The 22286-nt window shown below is 45.4% G+C and overlaps 1 protein-coding gene across 4 annotated transcripts in view; it reads right to left on the reverse strand.

Moving 5' to 3' along the window:
- LOC109566910 (ATP-binding cassette sub-family C member 4) overlaps nucleotides 1–20711 on the reverse strand; it is a 184461-nt gene extending 163750 nt beyond the window's left edge. For 3 of the 4 annotated variants that reach the window (XM_019971636.2, XM_019971635.2, XM_019971634.2), the window contains exon 1: nucleotides 19717–20711. In XM_019971636.2, coding sequence (XP_019827195.2) covers nucleotides 19717–19790 — 74 coding nt within the window. In that variant the 5' untranslated portion in view covers nucleotides 19791–20711. Of the gene's footprint in view, nucleotides 1–10582; nucleotides 10603–19716 lie in introns of those variants that run through there. The other variant, XM_070800384.1, reaches the window with a different exon arrangement.
- Between the last annotated feature and the right edge of the window lie 1575 nt (nucleotides 20712–22286).

The raw sequence follows: 22286 nt of genomic DNA on the forward strand, positions 1-22286 counted from the left end.
TTAAGTTTATAATAATTCTCTAAAGCTATGGCTTTGTTTTTCTAATATTCTGTGCCTGTTGCATGACACAGAGCAAAAACAAAAATATGAAGCGAGATGATATACAATGTGATAATTTAGCAGGTCTGTATGAGTGTATATAATCATATTGACCCTTTCCTGCAAAGACTTGTAAAACAAATGTGTACAGAGACTTATTAAGAAAAGTAGGTTACAGTGCTCTTCCTTTAAAAAGGAAAAGAAACACAGCAACGGTAGGTGTACCATTTGTATTCCATATACCATTTATTCTTTGTTTTCTAGAGCTGCTACAACAAAACGCCACAGACTATGTGACTTAAGATTATGGAAGCTGCTCACAGTTCTGGATGCTAAAAGTCCAAGATGAAGGTGCCGGCCGAGTTGGTGTCCTCAGAGGTCTCTCCCCTTGGTTTACAGACGACCACTTCCTGTGCGTCTTCACAGGCCCTTTTCCTCTATGCATATTCATCACTAGTGTCCAATATTTCTCTTCTTACAAGGACACCAGTCATATTGGATTAGTGCCCACACTAACATCTTAATTTTCACCTAATCGTCTCTTTGAAGGCCCAATGTCCAAACAACAGTCACTTTCTGAGGTCCTGGGCACTAGGGTTTCAACACATAAGTTTTACAGGGACACAATGCAACCCATAACAGCATTCTTCACTCACCAGACTTGCAAAAAAAAAAAAAAGGACAGTTCATGTTTAGGACAGGAAGTGAGTCAGAAGTGAGTTGAATCAAGATTTGCCATGAGGCGGTCCACTTGCTGACACTCACAGATGGGTGCTCCCTCTGCTTTGTATATATGCTTGCCATTTTCCATCATGACAGGGAAGGGAAGACTAGGGGGAAATCCACATCTTACATCAGTCGTAGATGTTGGGTTATTTCCTCTGTGAAAGTGAGTCACCCAATGATAATATTGGTGTTGTATGAGCTTAGCAATAAAATTAATCTTTTCCTCTCATCAGCAATGAGCATATTTTTTTTTAAATCTTTTGGTATAATGAGTTAAGAAAAAAATAAAAGGAGTAACAAAAAGAAAGCTGGGCATAAAGTTTACAGCTGAACTCCATCCACAGCGTAGCTCAGCTTATCTACTGCTTTGCCCATTTCTGAGTCTGATCCTTCCTTTTCTTACTCCTGTTACATGGTCTGACTCTATTTCCCAAGCCTCCTGCAGCTAGGTGAGACCATGTGATGTGGGAGATAAAAGGGCTGTGTGTGACTCACACACAGGACCCAGACCTTAAAACCATGATGAGCACACCTTCTCCACGCTCTCCTCTTCCACCCTCAGAACCTGCTTCAGCGAAGCAGAAGACAAGAGGAGCCTGGCCTAGCCCCATGGATTTCAATCACGTGGAGACCTTGGTCAAATACAGATTCTGATTCACTAAGCCTGTGGCAGGACCTGAGAGTACATTTCGCCCAAGCTCCAGGTGACGGCAATACTGCTGGTCTGCAGAGCCACCCACCGAAGAGGTTCTCCTTTCTGATGCCTCAGAGATGGCAGTCCAATGATGAGCAGTAGAAGACACGCCAAAATAGACCCACCAGAAATAGCCGGCTGGCCTTTCTCTCCTGACCCATGACAGAATTTAACTCAGCTCTATGATTAACTTTGGTCTCAAAGTGCAGCTAGCAAATGAATTCAGAGACAGCTGCAGACAGATTGCTTTAGTATGTGCAATGTGATACTAGTTGGCTGGGTTCTACTAAAAACAGTATCTGCCACCCTGAGTCAGAGCACAGGGCTGTCAACAGTGAAATCTCCAGAGCACAGAACACCTACAGCTGGCCAAGCAGTAGAGGACAAGAGGGGCACACACGGGCCTTGGGTTCACACACAGGCCCCACCAGCCATGCCAGTCTCGCACAGAAGTCCATGTGGAAGTTGTTTACTCTCTGAGACCACAGATATCGTTAACAGACTGTCTGTATAAAACCTGGGCAAATATTTGCAGCCCTGGACATCCTAGCAGTCCAGGGTTTATAAGACCTACATATAAATATCAACCTGTTTGTCCAAAATTTTGCAAGAAGCAGATGAGAACTTGGCAATAACTCCCACGATAGCTCCAGTTTGCAATGGAACTTCTTTGAGGTTTAAGGTGAAGCTTACTTAACTTCATGTTCCTTTGCTATTTAGCACAACAGACATTAGGCCTAAGAGAAACAGGGCACAGAACATGACATGGCTTTGCATGAAACCAGGAGAAGGGACAGCGTTCCCTCAACCTAAAATCACCATTAAACCAAAGCCTGGGTAATATTCAGGAAGCTCCAACCCTTCCCCTCAGCTTTCCCCAAGAACTCTCATCGCAAGCCTCTGCCCACGAAATCTAACAAAAAGCCATCTGAGTTGGCATTCATGGGTGTGTATGTACACGCACGCTCAGTCACTTAGTCAGGTCCACCTCTTTGCAACCCCATGGACTGTATGTAGCCCACCAGACTCCTCTGTCCATGGGATTCTCCAGGCAAGAATACTGGAGTCGGTTTCCATGTCCTCCTCCAGGGGATCTTCCCGACCCCAGGAATCGAACCTGTGTCTCCTGCATTTGCAGGCAGAGATGCTTTACCACTCACTCAGCTACCTGGGAAGCCCGAATTGGGATGCATGAGAAATCTAAATTATTGGATGACCTCAAAGAGGTGCAGACTGCTTAATATCAGGGACCTGAGACAATATCTCACACTGTTCGTGTACTTAGGAAAAACCTTCCATAGCCAGGAAAGAAAGCACCTTCCAGCCAACCGCTGTTGGAATTGCCACAAATTTCAGCCAAATAAGAAATCTAAATCAACCCTCTCTACTTTCAGTGGAGGGTTCAAGCCCCATGAGGCCACAAGCTATCTTTACTGTGTTCATTTCCCCAAATCCCCTAATACATATTGCAAAGTCTATTCTGGGCAGAACTAAATTCTTGCACAAAATACTTAACACAAAAACAAACCTATGTGTCATATGTGTCCCCACTGATCTTATGTCCCCAAAAAGGAGAAGAAAAACAGATACTCTGCCATCAAAAAAAATCAAGAAGATGCATCAAAAAAAAAAAAAGATGCATCAATTCCAATTATCTCTATTTCAAATACAATTTATTCAGAACACTTATTTGGAGCTTCCCCCAAATTTCTAAACTTTTATCCCCCAAAGTCTCCTCACAGCATAGTTCTAATTTTTAGACATTCTCATTCTCCGATGATTCATTCAGAAGGGACAAACATCATTCAGAAGGGACAAACAAGGGCCCCCTTCAACACAGGAGTGAATCTCAGGGTGCAATTCTGTCTTGTGCAGATTTTCCGTAGCTTTCAACTTGGCTCAAGTGTGAAGTCCGGAATAACACCCTCTGTTACTGCTTCTTTTTGTTCCTAGTCCCTTCCCCTGGGGTCATGACTCTTCAGGTCCACCTATCAGACTCGCATTGTGCCTTCAATTCCCCAGAGGAAGACACTGAAAACACAGTAAGTTGACAAAAAAGGCACCCTGTTCACTGAGGCAGCATCTGATGCATTTCCTTCTGTTCCACTGGGAGGGTAGAGGACTCTTGGTGCAGCACCATGACCTTCTTGTTCTGTCCAATGCCATGGACCTTCTTGTTCTGTCCAATGCCTCTTCTAACTGGCTCCAGGGTTTTCTTAACAACCTACTTCAGCTCTTCATGTTTTTGCCCAAGCTTCTTTCTCCTCAGGCATGATCATCAGATGCTTCTATAAGATGACCTGACCTGGTGATTCACTCAGTCATGGCTGACTCTCTGACACCCCGTGGACTAGTCCACCAGGCTCCTCTGTTCATGGGATTTCCTAGGCAAGAATACTAGAGTGGTTTGCCATTTCCTCCTCCAGGGGATCTTCCAGACCCAGGGATCGAACTTGCATCTCTTACATTGGCAGGCAGATCCTTTACCACTGAACCATACAGCATAGCAACTAATTTTTATTTATTTATATTTTTTGCAACTGATTTTTAATATTTAAGGCAGGAACACTGACAGAGACTTCAGCCCCTGGCCGATGTTGCCCTACAATCCAAAATATTTTGTGGCAAATGGTATGAGGTTTGAAAAGAAGTGCAGCTGATAACACAGCTATGATTTTCCTCCAAGTAAACAGAATAACTAATAAAGTAGTTGAGCCTACCTTTTCACTGAATTTCTATGTCACCAACCTACATGATTAGGAGAAAATGCAGTTATAAAAAAAAAAAAAAAGGCAGTGATTTTTTTTTTTTTTTGTAAATGTAGGTACAAAGTTTATTATTAGACACAGTGTTACAACAAGAGGGAAAGCACACAAAGAAACAGTTTGTTCAGTTAAGAGAGGAGCAAGGCAGAGATGCACACACACTTGGAGAGAAAGGGTGCGGGCATCCCCCTGAGAAGGGCAGTAAAGAGGCAGTTAAGTCATTTATACAGGATAGTTCTTTGCTTGCTGCTAAGTCACTTCAGTTGTGTCCGACTCTGTGCAACCCCATAGACCACAGCCCACCAGGCTCCCCCGTCCCTGGGATTCTCCAGGCAAGAACACTGGTGTGGGTTGCCATTTCCTTCTCCAAAAAGCAGTGATTTGAGTTCATATTTGGAGAGTGAAAAAGTTGGCTTAAAGCTCAACAATCAGAAAACTAAGATCATGGCATCTGGTCCCATCACTTCATGGCAAATAGGGAAACAGTGGCTGACTTTATTTTTTTGGGCTCCAAAATCACTGCAGATGGTGATTGCAGACATGAAATTAAAAGATGTTTACTCCTTGGAAGGAAAGTCATGACCAACCTAGATAGCATACTAAAAAGCAGAGACATTACTTTGCCGACAAAGGTCCATCTAGTCAAAGCTATGGTTTTTCCAGTGGTCATGAATTAATGCTTTTGAATTGATGTTTTTGAACTGTGGTGTTGGAGATAACTCTTGAGAGTGCACGGAGATCCAACCAGTCCATTCTAAAGGAGATCAGTCCTGGGTGTTTTTTGGAAGGACTGATGCTGAAGCTGAAACTCCAGTACTTTGGCCACCTCATGCGAAGAGTTGACTCATTGGAAAAGACTGATGCTGGGAGGGATTGGGGACAGGAGGAGAAGGGGACGACAGAGGATGAGATGGCTAGATGGCATCGCCGACTCGATGGATATGAATTTGAGTAAACTCTGGGAGTTGGTGATGGACAGGGAGGCCTGGCATGCTGCGATTCGTGGGGTCGCAAAGAATCGGATATGACTGAGCAACTGAACTACTGAAACTGAACTACTTAAGCTCCATAAACAAAACAGACAAGGCCCAACAGCCCTAAGGCAGAGGGTGTGATGGAAAAACCCCCAGCGCCCACACTGGCTTTGAATATAAAACCACTCTTCCGCAACAGGTCAGTCCTTCTTTAAGACTATTCTGTCCGTCTGTCTTCTAGGCAACTCGTCTCTCAGCAGAGACTCCAGACAGACAATGTGGAATTCTTTACACAATATTGAGAACAGCTGTCCAAAATTTAACCCCAATTTAAAATCTAATAGCCTTTCTGCCTATTACTCAGAGTTAAAGGGGGAAGGCTAATTATAAATCATACACTTTCTATCTGGGCAATACAAAGTCAACAGGACTGACTTTAGGAAAATTCCAGCTAAACCAGTTCATTCTTTGAAGTATTACAGGTCAATTATGAACATAACAACCCTTAGCTTGAATAGCTAACTGTATATCCAGAAAGAACAAAAACATCTTTTGAAAAGCCTCTCTGTATGTGATCTATTATTAAAGGGCTTATTTGATTGGAAGTTAAGTAGAGAGAGAGAAAACTCCCTAGTGAATCTGAGGACAGGCTAAAACAGCTTCCTTAATAATTTTGGTACATTCTCCCATTTGCTTAAAAAAAAGTTTCCTATAAGCACAAAAGCTTGCAGAGGTGGGAAAAAAGCAACCAAAAACAACAGAAACAGGTTTTGTCAGCAGGGAGAATGCTCTGCAGGAGATTCTTTACGGATGCCCTGTGACTCAATGGACATGAGTTTGAGTAAACTCCGGGAGTTGGTGATGGACAGGGAGGCCTGGTGTGCTGCAGTCCATGGGGTGGCAAAGAGTCAACACGACGGAGCGCCTGAACTGAAGTGTCACCTTGGCTCCAGGCCGTTCTGTCTCCCAGCCCTAAACCAGCCCGTGAGCTGAATGCCATGGTCAAGAGAGGCATATCCAGATGAGACCTTTCTCCCTCAATCCCCTGGGAAGTAGCCCTCAAACCATAAGATATGCATGACCCCTTTATTAATAAAAAAGGATGCAACCCACAAGCTTTTTTTCACTAGGAATCTCAATCACAGGACTATAGGGAAACCAGAATTATAACTTTAATTCAAATTAATCTTCATCACCCGTTAAGTAAGACACTTTTCTAGGTTCTAGACCTTACTACTACTACTACTACTACTACTAAGTCGCTTCAATCATGTCCGACTCTGCGACCCCATGGACTGCAGCCTACCAGGCTTCTCCATCCATGGGATTCTCCAGGTAAGAACACTGGAGTGGGTTGCCATTTCCTTCTCCAATGCATGAAAGTGGAAAGTGAAAGTGAAGTTGCTCAGTTGTGTCCGACCCTTAGAGACCCCATGGACTGCAACCTACCAGGCTCCTCCATCCATGGGATTTTCCAGGCAAGAGTACTGGAGTGGGGGTGCCATTGCCTTCTCTGAGACCTTAGATAGGGTCTTTTTTTTTTTTTTTTTTTTTTACAGAGTTCAAACTTGAGAAGAGGGATGATAATCAAATTATAGAGACAGGTCAAGAACAATGATAATAACCAGACAGAAAATAAAACAGGAAGACACAACTGAGGGTGGGGACGGCCACTTTAGACGGGGTGAAGAACACAGCTCACCAAGGAGGCCAGGTGAGGACCAAGACCCGAAGGACAAGTGGTTCATCCTGTTCCAAGCCAAAGGAACAGTGGGGCAGAAGCCCAAAGGCCTAAAGCACTTAAAGAAAAATCCTGAGATGCTAAGTGTTTGCCTCTTAAGCAACAGAGAGCATAAAAGAATGTCCTGTAGGAGGGAGAGAACCAGGGAACCTGGGAGAGAGAGTAGCTGGGCTTGAGGTCCCCGAGGAAAGCAGCAAAGGTGGCTGACATCTAATATCTCCTTTCCATCCACCCACAAGGCTAATGCTAACATGTTCAATTGGGCGAATAAAGAAACTGGCTCAGATTGGATCTGGACCAAGATCGAGATCACACAGCTGGTTACCAGCCAGGACAGTCAGCACAGAGTTCAGAGTCACTTACTGAGCCTCATCTCAGACATGGGGTCCTTCCAACAGGGCAGAGGGGTCCTCAGCCTTGGCCGAGCCCAAGGGAGCCCCCACGCCCCTCAGAACCCTCGGCCTATTCTTCCTCCAACCCACTGCAAAAGCAGTGTAACCAGTCTATCGTCTTAGCTACCTAAGACGGTGAGGGTGCGGGTCATCTGGGGAACTGCCAGCTTCTCCACCTGACCCAGGGCTTCCCTGGTGCCTGGCTGCTCAAAGTGCCCTCGTCTTGGCTTTCTGTTCAGCTGGAGATAAGCACCTTCAATGGCTGGACTTGCATACACCTTCAGGAGACCCCTTAGGCACTGTGCCTCCAGCCCCAGTGACTCTGTGCATTCCCCGGGGGCCCATGGCTGGAAGGACCAAGCAACCCAGATGCCCAAGTGCCACCTCCAGGAGCACAGACTCTCCTTGCAGCTTTCACAGCCATCACTCTCACGTACAAATCACAGGTCAGGGATTATCTTAGAAGGATACCTGCTCAAGTGGTGACAGTAACAGGATTTCACTTGTCATTACTCAAATACATCAAAGTTTAGCTGAACTCTGTCCACAGTTCCTGCCCATACTCCACAGGTGTGTGTGTGTGTGTGTGTGTGTGTGTGTGTGTGTTAGTTGCTCAGTCATGTCCAGCATTTTGCGACCCCATGGACTGTAGCCTGCCAGGATCCTCTGCCCATGGGATCTCCAGGCAAGAATACTGGACTGGGTTGCCATTCCCTTCTTCAGGGGATCTTCCCCACGCAGGGACTGAACCCACTGGAGAGGGAGGAACATATTTTATGGAATATGAATTTAGCTCTGTTAGAGCGACCATATTATTTATCACCCAACCTAAGATACTGCTGGGCTTCCCTGGTGGCTCAGATGGTAAAACGTCTGCCTGCAATGCAGGAGACCCGGGTTCGATTCCTGGGTCGGGAAGATCCCCTGGAGAAGGAAATGGCAATCCACTCCAGTACTCTTGCCTGGAAAATCCCACGGACAGAGGAGCCTGATAGGCTACAGTCCATGGGGTCGAAAAGAGTTGGACATGACTGAGTGACTTCACTATCACTATCACTAAGATACTGCTAGGAGTAAAACAGGGTGCTGTTAATAATTACAGTGTGATTAAGGAGTGTAAATCAGGACTGTCTTGGGCAAACCAGGAGTTGAGGCAGGCCAAAAGGAGCAACTTTTTGAAAACAGACTGAGAACAGCTCTACAACTTCAGGCAATCAAAAATTTTACTATTAATCTGATTTCCTATCAAATCAAGGTTTTTTTTTCCCCCCTTTTGTTGGGGAGAGGAGCAGAAGGGAGGCTGCCATACCATATAATTTCCTTCCAAAATAAAAAGATGCAGGAATTCCCTAGCTACCCAACGGTTACAACTTCATGCTCTCACCACTGAGAGCTGGGGTTTGATCTCTGGTGAGGGAACGAAGATCCTACAAGCTGCATGGCCCAGCCAAAAAAAACAAAAATAAACAAAATAAACAAAAATCTTAAAATAAATAAAACAAAAAGATGCAAGCGCAAGAATACTAGGATCCTGGCCTGTCAAAAGACCAGAATATAAGGAACACAAAGGTTTTGCTTTGCTCTACAATCAAGTCAAATGCTAACATCCATTAGGAACCAGGGGACACGTCAGAAATTTAAGACTGAACATCAACACCAGATTGTTAAATGTTTAGGAATAAAGGCATCATTTGTAGTGCAATATGCTTTTGGAAATGGACTTGAGAATTTCTGCACAAATGAAGATACAATATAGCTTTTTTTACAAGCACCACCTGTTGTCTTCTTGGCTCACACCACTCTTAGAGCTGTATGTAACTCATTCTCTGCCTTCCAAGGGTCTCTGGCACTTGACTTTCAACATCTGAAGCTGAAATAACAGCCTCCTCCCCATTTACAAATTTGTGTTGCTTTGGACATGACATTTTTTTAACCTCTCTGCACCTCAGTTTCTTCAGCTGGAGGCAAAGAAAGTGGCTGTGCTTGGCCAATCTTTTATCGATACAAACGTTAATCATGGTTGTGACAGCCTTCTACCTGGTAGTATAGAAATCTGCTTAAGGTAGCAAGGTATTCTTGAATATCTCAGCGAGTCCAGGAGTGCTCAGCGTGGCTGTGCCCACAATGAGAGGAGACCCTGCCTCTTCAGCAGGAGGGGAGCTGAGAGAGGAAATGGAGGGAGGCCAGGCCCTCCACTGATAATCCTCAACCCACATCTTCAAAGATCACCAAACCTCACTGCGGACTTCTGTGGGACTACCAAGTGGGGCTAATTTTCTAAGGAGGGAGGGAGGGACTTTCCCTGGAAGTCCAGAGGTTGAAATGCCACACTTCCAGTGCAGGGGGCAGGGGTTCAATCCCTGGCCGGGGAACTAAAAATTCCACATTCCCCACAGCGCAGCCAAAAGATAAAAACATTTAAAAATAAATTTAAAAGTTTAAAAATGAGCTACAAAATAAAGCAGAGAACACAGAAGGCAGGGGCAGGAAGCAGAAAGAGGCCGGAGGAAGTGAGCACGAAGGAGGCAGGAAGTGTGGAGGATGACCCCTTCCTGCCTGGAGGCCGCTGCCAGCCTGGAGGGGCTCCTGACCTCACTCAGGCCCACACGCTTCACCACGCTTGGGCCGGTGGCTTCTTCCACATACAGGGGGCTGCAGCGGCACTCACGTTCACCTCTGCCTGCCTTGACATTCTTGCCAGAATTTAGCCTAAACACGTGAGCAGGAGGAAACCACAGTGCGGCTTTAAACCACAGACAGGCTGTCTGTGTGGCTCTGGGCCAGCTGGATTCAACCTGTGTGTGGACACCCCACCCACCGTTCGCCTGCCACCAACCTCTCAGAGTAAGACTTTCCAGAAGAATCAGCCGGAGATGACTGGGAGTCACAGAATGGCGAGGCCGGCCTCGGGTTCACCCGCAGTTTGCAAGTGGAGTTTAATCTCACCCACAGGAACCTCACCCAACCCCAGCCCAACCTTTCCACACATGTTCAGCACTAGGTACTACTCCCTAACTTTGCTCTGCCCTCACTAAAGAGGCCAGTTCCCAGAAATCAAAGGCAACTGATTCCCTCTTTGTGTCTATGAACTGGCGGCTGGCTCTGCAGGATTCCTTCCAGTGGCACTTCATCCTTCCTGTAAGGATTTCTAAGAAGGTCTCCCCCCTTTACAGGAAAGGAATCCCTCCTGAGGAACGGGGCTGATGAGAAGGCGGCCCTGCGGAATTTCCCTTCAAAATACTTCAACTTACTTTCTGAGTGGCTCCTAGCAGAGAAGACCAAATCCACTCGAGAGAGGGAGGGAGGGAGGGTCTTGCAATAATCTTCGGTGTCCCCATTTATTGAGGGCTTGATATGCCGGAGGCACTTACCTGTGCTATTAAAAATGTATTATGTTTTACAAGTGAACAAACTGTGTTGCTCAACGAACATTCAGAACTCATATAAACGCCACCTGTGTAATCTGAGGCACCAATACACCAACCCCTACAGGCCCAGGCTTAAGGTTTAAGCCATCTCCCTTCTATTTAAGCAAGCTCCCAGAGTTTTTGAGCAAGCTCTGGGAGTTGGTCAGAGAAGGCAATGGCACCCCACTCCAGTACTCTTGCCTGTAAAATCCCATGGATGGAGGAGCTGGTAGGCTGCAGTCCATGGGGTCGCTAAGAGTCAGACACGACTGAGCGACTTCACTTTCACTTTTCACTCTTATGCACTGGAGAAGGAAATGGCAACCCACTCCAGTGTTCTTGCCTGGAGAATCCCAGGGACGAGGGAGCCTGGTGGGCTGCCGTCTATGGGGTCGCACAGAGTCGGACATGACTGAAGCGACTTAGCAGCAGTAGCAGCAGTGTAATAATGCTTCTTGTAAATAGCTTTTTAAAACTGATGGGAAATACTGTAATTAGAAATGGAATTGTTAAACCTCCTCTCTGAACAGAAAAAAAAAAAAAAAAACGAGGACAACTTTCTCTCTTTACAGAAAGGGAAGACCGTACACTGCAGAGTTGAGAAATCTCTTCAAGAGTTGAGAAATCTCTTCAGTAGAAGTTTAAAGTAGTAGCCAGATGGGTTTATCACATAATCTGTCACATCCTCACCAACAAAACACACCAACAAGGGTCTGAAAAATAAAAGCAATTTATTGGGTGAGCAACTTTATGTTCACGAGCTTTCTGTTGACAAATGTGAGATTTCCACTCAATCACCCTTATAAGCTCAGTCAATCCAGGCATTCTGTGTGCCCTGGGTGAGGAAATACACACAGCAACACGGAGGTCATAGCCCATACTCTGGAATTTGTCACCTTGACTTAACTCTGAGCTCCTCAATGTCCTACTTTGGTAAAAGGAAGACAAAACCAGGTGCAACGAGGGTTTACTATCCAAGGAGTCAAGGACCAGGTATATTTATCTCCGAACACAGGAAGCCCCCTTCCTCCCCAATACCTTGTTGAGTCCCCACAAGAGTGAACAAGCCAGCTGTTCTCATGCTTTGAGAGGAACTTAAAAACAGGGTGCAGATCTTGAAAATATGTAGGTTATTTTCAAGTATCTTTTGATATTGGTTTCTAACATAATTCCACAGTAATAAGGGAACAGACTCTGTATGATTTCAACACCTTTAGACCATGAAAGTTCTGCACCTTGTTTCATGACCCTGGATATGTATCAGTGTCTCCTCGACACTGGAGAGATTTATCATCTATGGGAACGCGAACAGAATTTGCATCCTGCTGTTGTGTGAAAATTGTATAAATCTTAACCATGTTGAACTGGTTCATAGTGCTTTTTGGGTCTCCTATATCCTTCTATTTTTCTGTCTATTCAGTCTATTAATTTTTGAGTTTGATATTGAAAACTCCAACAAAAAGATCTTAATTTATTGATTTAAAAAATAAATAATATAAAGTGGGAGGGATTAGGCATTCAAACTTTAGGGCCAACAAGGTGAGTCAATCATATTGAGGGCTGAGAAACTGCTGTATACTCACTAGTAAGAACAGCGCTGGCAAGTTTAACAGATAATGTTAGTTGCTCAGTTGGGTCAGATTCTTGGTAAACCATGGACTATAGCCCGCCAGGCTCCCCTGTCCGTGGAATTCTCCAGGCAAGACTACTAGAGTGGATAGCCATTCTCTTCTCCAGGGGATCTTCCTGGAGCAGAGATCAAACTCATTACAGAAAACACTCAAAGAGGTTTATCTTACTCAAACCCATAGTAATAGCCTCATGGTAAGAAGGACAGTGTTCTCTGGCTCCATTGAAACATTACAGGCAAGATTTAGGATGAAAATGTTCCACACATCACAGAGGAGACATAGTCTGGGGGGGAAAGACACACAGGTGTAAAAAATTAACACACAGAGAAACCTCAATTACATAGGTGGGAGACCAGGAAGGGGAGCTCTCCTGACTGCAACAATATCAGAGCCCAGTGGCAAGAGGTAACAATCTTTCTTTCCTGGCAAGGATTCAGCCAATGAAAAGCCATGGATTCTGTTCACTACAATAACTCTGCCAAGTCTCCTTTCCCTCTATAAGAGTTCTCCTTCCTTCCCTTTGTAGACTTGCACATGGCTTCCCATGGCTGCAGACTGCAATTCTCTGCTGTTCCCACATAAACCCATCTTTGCGGGAGAAATATCTTGACAGTCTGCTTCAGGTCAACAAAGGGAAGGGAGTCAACACACCGGGGGACCCGTGGATGACTCAGAAAAGCGAATTACTCACTTGACACATCTGAATGGACACTAGTTGCCATCTCTCAGGCTGACCAGATGTGGAGTATAAAACCCCAATATCAAGAATAAACTACAGGAGTTAAATCTGTTACACTATTTCACGGTAAGGACTTAGTAGCAGTAGTAGTAGTTTAGTCGCTAAGTCATGTTCGACTCTTGCAACCCCATGGAGTGTAGCCTGCCAGGCTCCTCTGTCCAAGGGATTCTCCAGGCATGAATACTGGAATGGGTTGCCATTTCCTTCTCCAGGGGATCTTTCCAACCCAGGAATCGAATCTGGGTCTCCTGCATGGCAGGCAGATTCTTTACCGACTGAGCTATGAAGGAAGCCCAAGGACTTAGTAGTAAACTTTAATACACCTTTAGGGTGATCCTTCTGCATCTTCCTTGGAGCTGCAGTTATTGTATAAAATCACCAAAAATAATCGAACTAAATGCCTAGGAGGACTTCCCTGGGGTTCAGTGGCTAAGACTCCACACTCCCAATGCAGGGGATCCAGGTTTGAGCCCTGGTCAGGAAATTAGATCCCGCCTACCCGAACTAAGAGTTTATATGCCCCAACTAAGATCCAACTTAGCCAAATTAATTAATTAAAAAAATTACATATGTGTCGAAAAAGGCAGAACAGAACAAAGCCAGAGAAAGAGCCCCGGAGAGCTCACCCAGACTCCATCAACAACATGTGGATTTCTGACTGTTAATGAAGAACAACAAGATTCATACAAGTGGAATTCTGAAAATGGTGCCAAGAATCCTAGTTTGAAATTAAACATTTATATGTATTCACCATCGATAGTTACTGAGAACCTAACAGAACCAACCTCCCTAAACCATCTCAGCACTCAGCCAGTTCACATCCCCCTCATGTCATCAGATTCTCTGACACGAGTCTCTAGAGAGTCTGTCTTGACATCAATGGCAGTTTCCACAACCACACTCCCTTTGCAAGGGGACAGTTCACTAACTGAAATGTGGTCAGTGTCAGGGGAATTACGATTTAAGGCAAAATGGTTGTCTGAGAATGCCTTACAAATAGCTGGGAAAAGAAAAGAAGCGAAAGGCAAAGAAGAAAAGGAAAGATATATGTCCATCTGAATGCAGAGTTCCACAGAATATCATGCAGAGATAAGAAAACCTTCCTAAGTGATCAATGCAAAAAAAAAAGAGGAAAAACAATAGACTGGGAAAGACTAGAGATCTCTTCAAGAAAATTAGAGATACTAAAAGACCATTTCATGCAAAGATGAGCACAATAAAGGACAGAAATAGTATGGACCTTACAGAAGTAGAAGATATTAAAAAGAGGTGGCACAGGAGAACTACACAAAAAAACATCTTAATGACCCAGATAACCACGATGGTGCGATCATTCACCTAAAGCCAGACATCCGTGAGTGTGAAGTCAAGTGGGCCTTAGGAAGCATCACTATGAACAACGCTAGTGGATGTGATGGAATTCCAGCTAAGCTATTACAAATCCTAAAAGATGATGCTGTGAAAGTGCTGCACTCTATGTGCCAACAAATGTGGAAAACTCAGCAGCGGACACAGGACTGGAAAAAGTCAGTTTTCATTCCAATCCCAAAGAAAGGCAATGCCAAAGAATGTTCAAACTACCACACAACTGTACTTATCTCTCCCACTAGCAAAGTAATGCTCAAAATTCTCCAAGCCAGGCTTGAACAGTACACGAACTGAGAACATCCATGTGTTCAAGCTGGATTTAGAAAACACAGAGGCACCAGAGATAAAGTTGCCAACATCTGTTGGATCATCAAAAAAGCAAGAGAGTTCTAGAAGAACATCTACTTCTGTTTTATTGACTATGCCAAAGCCTTTGATTGTGTGGATCACAAAAAACTGTGGAAAGTTCTTCAAGAGATGGGAATACCAGACCACCTTACCTGCCTCCTGAGAAATCTGTATGCAGGTCAAGAAGCAATAGTTAGAACCAGACATGGAATAACAGACTGGTTCCAAATTGGGAAAGAATTACAACAAGGCTGTATGTTGTCACCTTGCTTATTTAACTTATGTGCAGAGTACATCATGCAAAATGCTAAGCTGGATGAAGCACAAGCTGGAATCAAGATTGCTGGGAGAAATATCAACAACCTCAGATATGTAGATGATACCACACTTATAGCAGAAAAGGAAGAGGAACTCAAGAGCCTCTTGATGAAAGTGAAAGAGAGTGAAAAAGTTGGCTTAAAACTCTATGTTCAAAAAACGAAGACCACGGCACCCAGTCCCATCACTTCATGGCAAATAGAAGGGGAAACAATGGAAACAGTGACAGACTTTATTTTCTTGGGCTCCAAAATCATTGCAGATAGTGACTGTAGCCATGACATTAAAAGATGCTTACTCCTTAGAAAAAGAGCTATGACAAACCTACCCAGCATATTAAAAAGCAGAGACATTACTTTGCTGACAAATGTCCACATAGTCAAAGTTATGGCTTTTTCAGTAGTCATGTTTGGATGTGAGAGTTGGACCATAAAGAAAGCTGAGCACTGAAGAACTGATGCTTTTGAACTGTGGTGTTACTGAAGACTCTTCAGAGTCCCCTGGAGTGCAAGGAGATCAAACAGTCAATCCAAAAAGATATCAGTCCTAAATATGCATTGAAAGGACTGATGTTGAAGCTGAAGCTCTTAAACTTTGGCCACCTGGTGTGAAGAACAGACTCATTAGAAAAGACCCTGATGCTGGGAAAGATTGAGGTCAGATTGAGGTCAGGAGAAGGGGATGACAGAGGATAAGATGGTTGGATGGCATCACAGACTCGATGGACATGAGTTTGAGCAAACTGCAGGAGATGATGGACAGGGAAGCCTGGTGTGCTGCAGTCCATGGGCTCACAAAGAATTGGACACAACTGAGCGACTGAACTGAATGACTGATGGAACAAGTGCATCTGGTCCAAGACCCTACTCAACCCTCATCTCTGTGGATAGGTCCTGTACTAGCCCTCAACCTGCTGGCCTCTGGGACCAAGGTGGTTGAGAAATGCAGAGCACACCCCAGGGGGCTGAAGTGCAGGACAGCAAGGACATCGCCAGGGAGAGTCTTAGCAGACTGGAGAATCCATTCCCCAGCTGGAGACAGTTCGTTAACTGTGCTCTTTATTTTCAATAACAGGGATGAGCAAGAATTATTCAATAAACCATGACAGGAAAATGGGCTGTTTCAGGAAAAAATGAAATTCTACTTGGCTTTATTGTTAGAAATGAAATAAGATTAAAATAAAATGCCTACAGAGATTTAAATGATGCTGGGATTTTACAAAGACATATTATAAAAGCAACAGGAGAAACCAAAAAGCTTGATATACTTAATCACATATCATTTAAAACCTTTAAATTCAGAGAAATGAAAATCTGTAAAATTATAAGTGCTTTTACAAGTTATTTCAAAAATATAAATGCCTATGAAAAAAAAAATCTATTAATACACAATTCAAAAAAATAAATAAGCGGTCAGTAGGCACCAAAAAAAGGTTCTATTTTTACAAATCAAACAAACTGAAATTAAAAATGTTTGATATTATCGGACTTCCCAGGGGGTCCAGTGGTTAAGACTCTACTCTTCCACTGCCAAGGGACACAGGTTCCATCCCCAGCCAGGGAACTAAGATCCCGGATGCCTCATGGCGGGGCCAAAAAGCAAAGACCGTTTGATATTAACCTTAGACCTAGAAGAATTAATTTAGGTATTCAAAGCTGACACTTAAATAAGCTCACAAACAGCTGTGAAGAGGGCAAATTGGTCCGAACCTTATGGAAAACAATTTGGCCTTTCACTGGTCATTTTATGTCTGAGAATATAGAAAAAGCTAAGATGCACCACAATACAAGGTCATGGATATTCATCACATCATAACCAGCAATAAACTGTTAACAAAAGTGAAAGACTGCGTAAATTGCAATTAAATACCATGTTTTGAAGATTTATATTAAATGTTAACCAAAGAAAATTAAGAAAGCTTCAATACTCAAAACGATTTTGTTTTATACAAAAGACGAATACTCTGTTTATGGGTGAGCAGGTGTGCATAAAAATTTCTAGGGGAAAGACTAAGAAACAATCAAAATATCATTAAGTGTACTTGGCTAATAAAAACAAATCCTTATTCTTCCTTTCTTGCCTTATAGTTTTAAATTTCTTACAAAATATAAAAAAATGTATATTTTTCTATAAAATCCACAACAATACCAACACCCATATTGGTAAAATCACCAATATCCATATCCTTATACCCTACCTGCAAACTGCTGTGAAACACTAAACTGCAGATGAAATTTAAAGTATATACCCAATGAGAACATGAAAACTTGGTTTTTCTCTACAAGGTGAGCCTTCTCTCTGGGCAAAACTTCCTGGCTGGGCTCAGTTCATCATTCCCTTGGTAGTGAAGTTGGGTACAGAAGGAAATCACTAAGGTACTTCAGGCTTTGAATACAAGACAGCTATTATGGTCAACAACTAAGTCTGCAAACTCTGAAACCCCTCTCCTCTGGATCGTCACCCCCCTGCACTACAAGAGCAGAGTCTTAACCACTGGTCTGCCAGGGAAGTCTGGACCCCTTTTTAAAAGATTATATTGAATGCCAGTGCAAGGAGTGGCTTAAAGCAGCTGCCAGAAAAAAAAAAATTTAAAAAGCAGTTGCCAGCATCAACCTGCCATCAGAATCACCTGGAACGCTTCTTTAAACCTCATCCCAAGAGCTTCTAATTTTACAGAACCGATCTAGAATGAGTGCAGGAAAATTTCATTTCTAACAGGCTCCCAGGTCCACATATATAGTCAAAGCTATGGTTTTTCCAGTAGTCATGTATGGATATGAGAGCTGGACCATAAAGAAGGTTGAGCACCGAAGAACTGATGTTTTTGAACTGTGGTGTTTAAGAGTCCCCTGGACTGCAAGAAGATCAAACCAGGCCATCCTAAAGGAAATCAATCCTGAATATTCATTGGAAGGACTGATGGTGAAGCTGAAGCTCCAATACTCTGGCCACCTGATGTGAAGAGCTGACTCATCATTAAAGACCCTGATGCTGGGAGAGATGGAAAGCAGGAGGAGACAGGGACGACAGAGGATGAGATGGTTGGATGGCATCAGGAACTCGATGGACATGAGTTTGAGCAAACTGAGGGAGATGATGATGGACAGGGAAGCCTGGTGTCTTCCACACCATGGGGTCACAAAGAGTCGGACACAGCTGAGCGACTGAACAACAACAGGCTCCCAGGTGAGGAGGATGCGGCAGGTCTGAGCCCTAAAGCTTGATTATAGATGTTTCACATGCATCATCTCCCAAGCAAGAACCTGAATTGTCTACAAGAACAAAGGTGTGTTTGGAATCACCTTCTTTGTGCATTTAGGAACAAGTAAGCATACCAACAGAAACAGTTGGTTAAACAGAACAGTTAAACAGAACTGGAGTTACACACAGGAATCACAGGCTCAGAAGTCAGACTGCCTAGTTCAGGATCCCACTCCACTACTTACTCACCATATGATGTAGGCAACTGCCTCAATCTCTATGCTTCAGTACCTTCAGCTGTAAAAGATAATAGCTCCATCTGCTCCCACAGGAAAACTGGAAAAGGGTGCCTACCACAATCAATGAGGTCCTCACTTTCCATTTCCATGCATACATTTTTAAAATCCACAAAAACTGTCTTGGAGAGTTCCTTGCCCTGCCTGCCCTGCCTGAAGTTATAGGAACAACCACAAATCGCTTCTCTGAAGGCTAGAGATCTGGACAAGACCCCACAGGCTTCAGGGACCCCAAGCCCAGAGTAATCCTCAAAGGTGGAAGGGTAAATAAATATTCACAATAGGAAAGCGGTTGGTCAAAAGACATACTCCAGTCGTCGCTGTGTCCCAGGCAAAAGCAAAACATGTTCAAGAACAGTGTCCCCATTCATTACAGAAAAATTGTTTCTTTACCCATTACAAATTTGCCTTAATTAGGTACAAGACGCACACAGACAGAGAGGGAGGGAGAGAGACACGGTCACAGACAGACAGAGAGCCGGGTGCAACTGGCCGGCAGATGTCACATAAGGAATATGGTTAAAGATGGAGACATTATTGGAAGACGGCAATTGGTCCAGAGCGCTAATTACTAAAGGAAGCTGCTCATGAGCTGCTTGCTTAGGGGGCGTAAAAAACTAAAAAAAAGTGCAGCTCTAGCTCGAAAGAGCAAATTCCCAGAGCAGTATTGGAGAAGCTGGCTAAGGGTAGGGTGGAGGGGGGCAGCGGGGTGAGGGGGAGGGTCCGGTCCATTCTCCGGCGGGGCGGTGACTCCCCATGGGCAGCCTCCGTTCTCCGCCTCCGGCTCCAGCTGCTCCCCCTGCTTTGGGAACCGGAGGCTGCCGGAGCGGCGAGCAAATATACTGGGATAGCCGGCAACCCCGCGACCACGTCCCCCTCCTCGGCCTGCTCCCCAAACCCCCGCAAGCCGGCGAGCCGACGGGGACCACGCGGCCGGCGCGGGGCGGCCCCACCGGCGGCAAGAAGCCGGGCGGCCTGAGGGAGAACGGAAAGCGCCTCTGCCCCCGAAAGGCGAAGGCGGCATCAGGTACCCGCCCCACGGCGGCGGGGGTATCACGGCCCAGGCGGGGCGCTCACCAGAAGAATATGCGCGAGCAGAGGTTCGCGTTCCGCAGCGGGTTGGGCTTCACCTCCGGGTACACCGGTTGCATCTTGCCGGCCTGGGCGAGCGTGGTTTGGGATCCAGCCGCTGAAGCGTCGGTGCCGCCCGCTGCTCCGGGAGGTGTTGGCCGGGATGCTGGACTTCAGGCCGCCGCGCCGGTCCGCGCAGCGGGAGCCGGAGAACCACTGGCTTCCGGAAGCCGAGCGCCTGCGGCCCGCCGGGTCCCCGCCTCCCAAGGCCGCGCCGCCTCCCGGGCCCGCCCGGAGGACGCCGGCAAAGCTCCGCGGCCGGATCGCCGGGAGCCCAGAGCCACAGGCCGCGAGCAGGGGCGGCGGAGGCGCCTAACGTTGGCCGGGGCTGAGGTTGCCCGGAGGCGGGCGAAGGTACGAGGCGAAGGGAGGAGGGTAAACGGACCGCCCGGCAACACAGAGCTCAGCGCCTAGGCGTCCACGTGCTCGCACCTGGCTGCGAACGCGGCCTTAGTTATTGCTCCCAGCCGGGTACCCGCCCCCCGGCCCAGAACGTGGAGAGGGGAGGCGCAGTATCTGCCCGCCCCCCGCTGCTCGGAAACGCCCCTTCGGCTGCGACTTTGCAAATACCCTGAAAAAGCTGACAGAAGGCGTGAACAGTTGGAGCTCCAGGCACCCTGTCCTCTTAGTACCAAACTATGGTCCTCTGAGAAGTCCTCCGACCTGCGGCCAAGCCTTTGACGTCGGACAACAGCATGGTTTAGCACAAATTACGTTTGCCGAGTGTCAAGAGCCAAAGAAAAGTAACAGGATTAGAAGAACTCAAAACGATTTTGGAAGATGAGTGGATGTTGCCACTGGGGACAGGCTGTTGGCACTCGTGTTGCTGCATTGTGTAGGGACCTCTGCGCGTTTCGCTGCCCTTTTAGATTGGGAGGGATTCCCAGGTGGCGCTATTGGTAAAGAACCCGCCTGCCAAAGCAGGAGTCCTAAGAGACCGGGCAGGGGATGGGGGTTCGATCCCTGGGTGGGGGAGATCCTCTGGAGAAGGGCATAGCAACCCAGCTGCTTCCAATTCGCCAGTATTCCTGCCTGGAGAATCCCCAGGGACAGAGGAGCCTGGGGGGGCTACAGTCCTTAACGTGGTACACGGTCGGACAGGACTGAAGCACACACTTAGATTGGGAAAAGGGAATCTGCAGAGAGACAGACTCACTTATGATTTCTTTCATCATATACTCAGTTCCTAGTGGGTTAACAGTGACATGTGTGACGAAACATGAAGTTGGTTCGCATTTCTGGGGACCTGACCTGACTTTTAACTATGTTGTTGTGGTTTAGTCGCAAAGGCGGGTCTGACTCTTTGTGCTTCCTAGACTGTAGCCAGCCCTCCAGGCTCCTCTGTCAATGGGCTTTACCCAGGCAAGATTACTGGAGTGAGTTGCCGTTCCCTTCAGGGGATTGTCAGGATCCAGGTCTCCTGCATTGGCATGCCCATTCTTTACCACTGAGTCACCTGGAAAGCCAACTTCTAACTATAAGGATGCCCTAATTAAGTACTTATAATCGTCCCTATTTCACAGATGAGGCTTAAGTACAGAACTTGTCCAAGGTCTTAAAAATCAATAAATGATGAATTCTGATTTGGATGCATAGTTCAGCCTGGTCTGGTGGATGGACAGTGTGTGTGGACGGGTGTCTAGAATACACTGAATGAGTAACTTGGGCTGAATGAACAAAAACTTTGACTCCCAGTAAGTGTTTAGTTATTTGTGTGGCCTTCTTACCAGCTCAGCAGTTTCTGGTCCCTTCCACCCTAAATGAGGAAAGATCAAAGTTCTTGGTGCTTATAACAAGATCACTTTGATAATTTCCCATGTACTTTGACTAAAATCATGTTTTTTATTAATAATGACAGCACAACTTTGTAAATCAACAATGTGTGCATGTGTGTTAAGTCTCTTCAGTTGGGTCCCATACTTAAATTAAAAAAAAAAAAAAAAACCACAACAAAACAGCTTTTAGCTTCAGTTATTCAGGTTGAATAAGTTTGTAACCAAGCAAAACCCTGCAGGGGCCTCCTGAGCACAAAAGCCTTTCTTTTTTTATCCCCCATTTCTAATTTGTTGGATACAAACTTCAGACTTCTAAACCTCCCTGTTCCAAAAAGCAAATTCAAATAGTTGCTAATAGAATCAGGAGGAAACCAAAGTGCAGTGATTAAAGCAGGATCCTGGTTCCTCCTCAAGGTATAAACATAACAATCCTTATCTTTGAGTTCTTGCATAAGAACTAAGCCCCCCACCCACCCACGTGGAAGATGGTTACTTTAGGCTGAGCCCAGGATTCCTGGAGCGCTGCTCTGTTAGGTCACCAGCAGCCAATCAGAAGAAAGTCACTCACCCTGCAGCCCTCACCCCAAATTTTGCCTATAGAAATGTCGACCCCAAAACCATCTGGGAGTTTGGAGTTTTTGAGTATGAGCCATCCATCTCTGCCTATAAGTCAATTTTTCGATTTTCATAAAACAACCATCTCTACCTTAATGACACTTCTTGATCCATTTGGGGGTTTTA

This window comes from Bos indicus, chromosome 12 (genome assembly GCF_029378745.1).
Source record: "Bos indicus isolate NIAB-ARS_2022 breed Sahiwal x Tharparkar chromosome 12, NIAB-ARS_B.indTharparkar_mat_pri_1.0, whole genome shotgun sequence".
In the NCBI taxonomy this organism is placed as follows: domain Eukaryota; kingdom Metazoa; phylum Chordata; class Mammalia; order Artiodactyla; family Bovidae; genus Bos; species Bos indicus.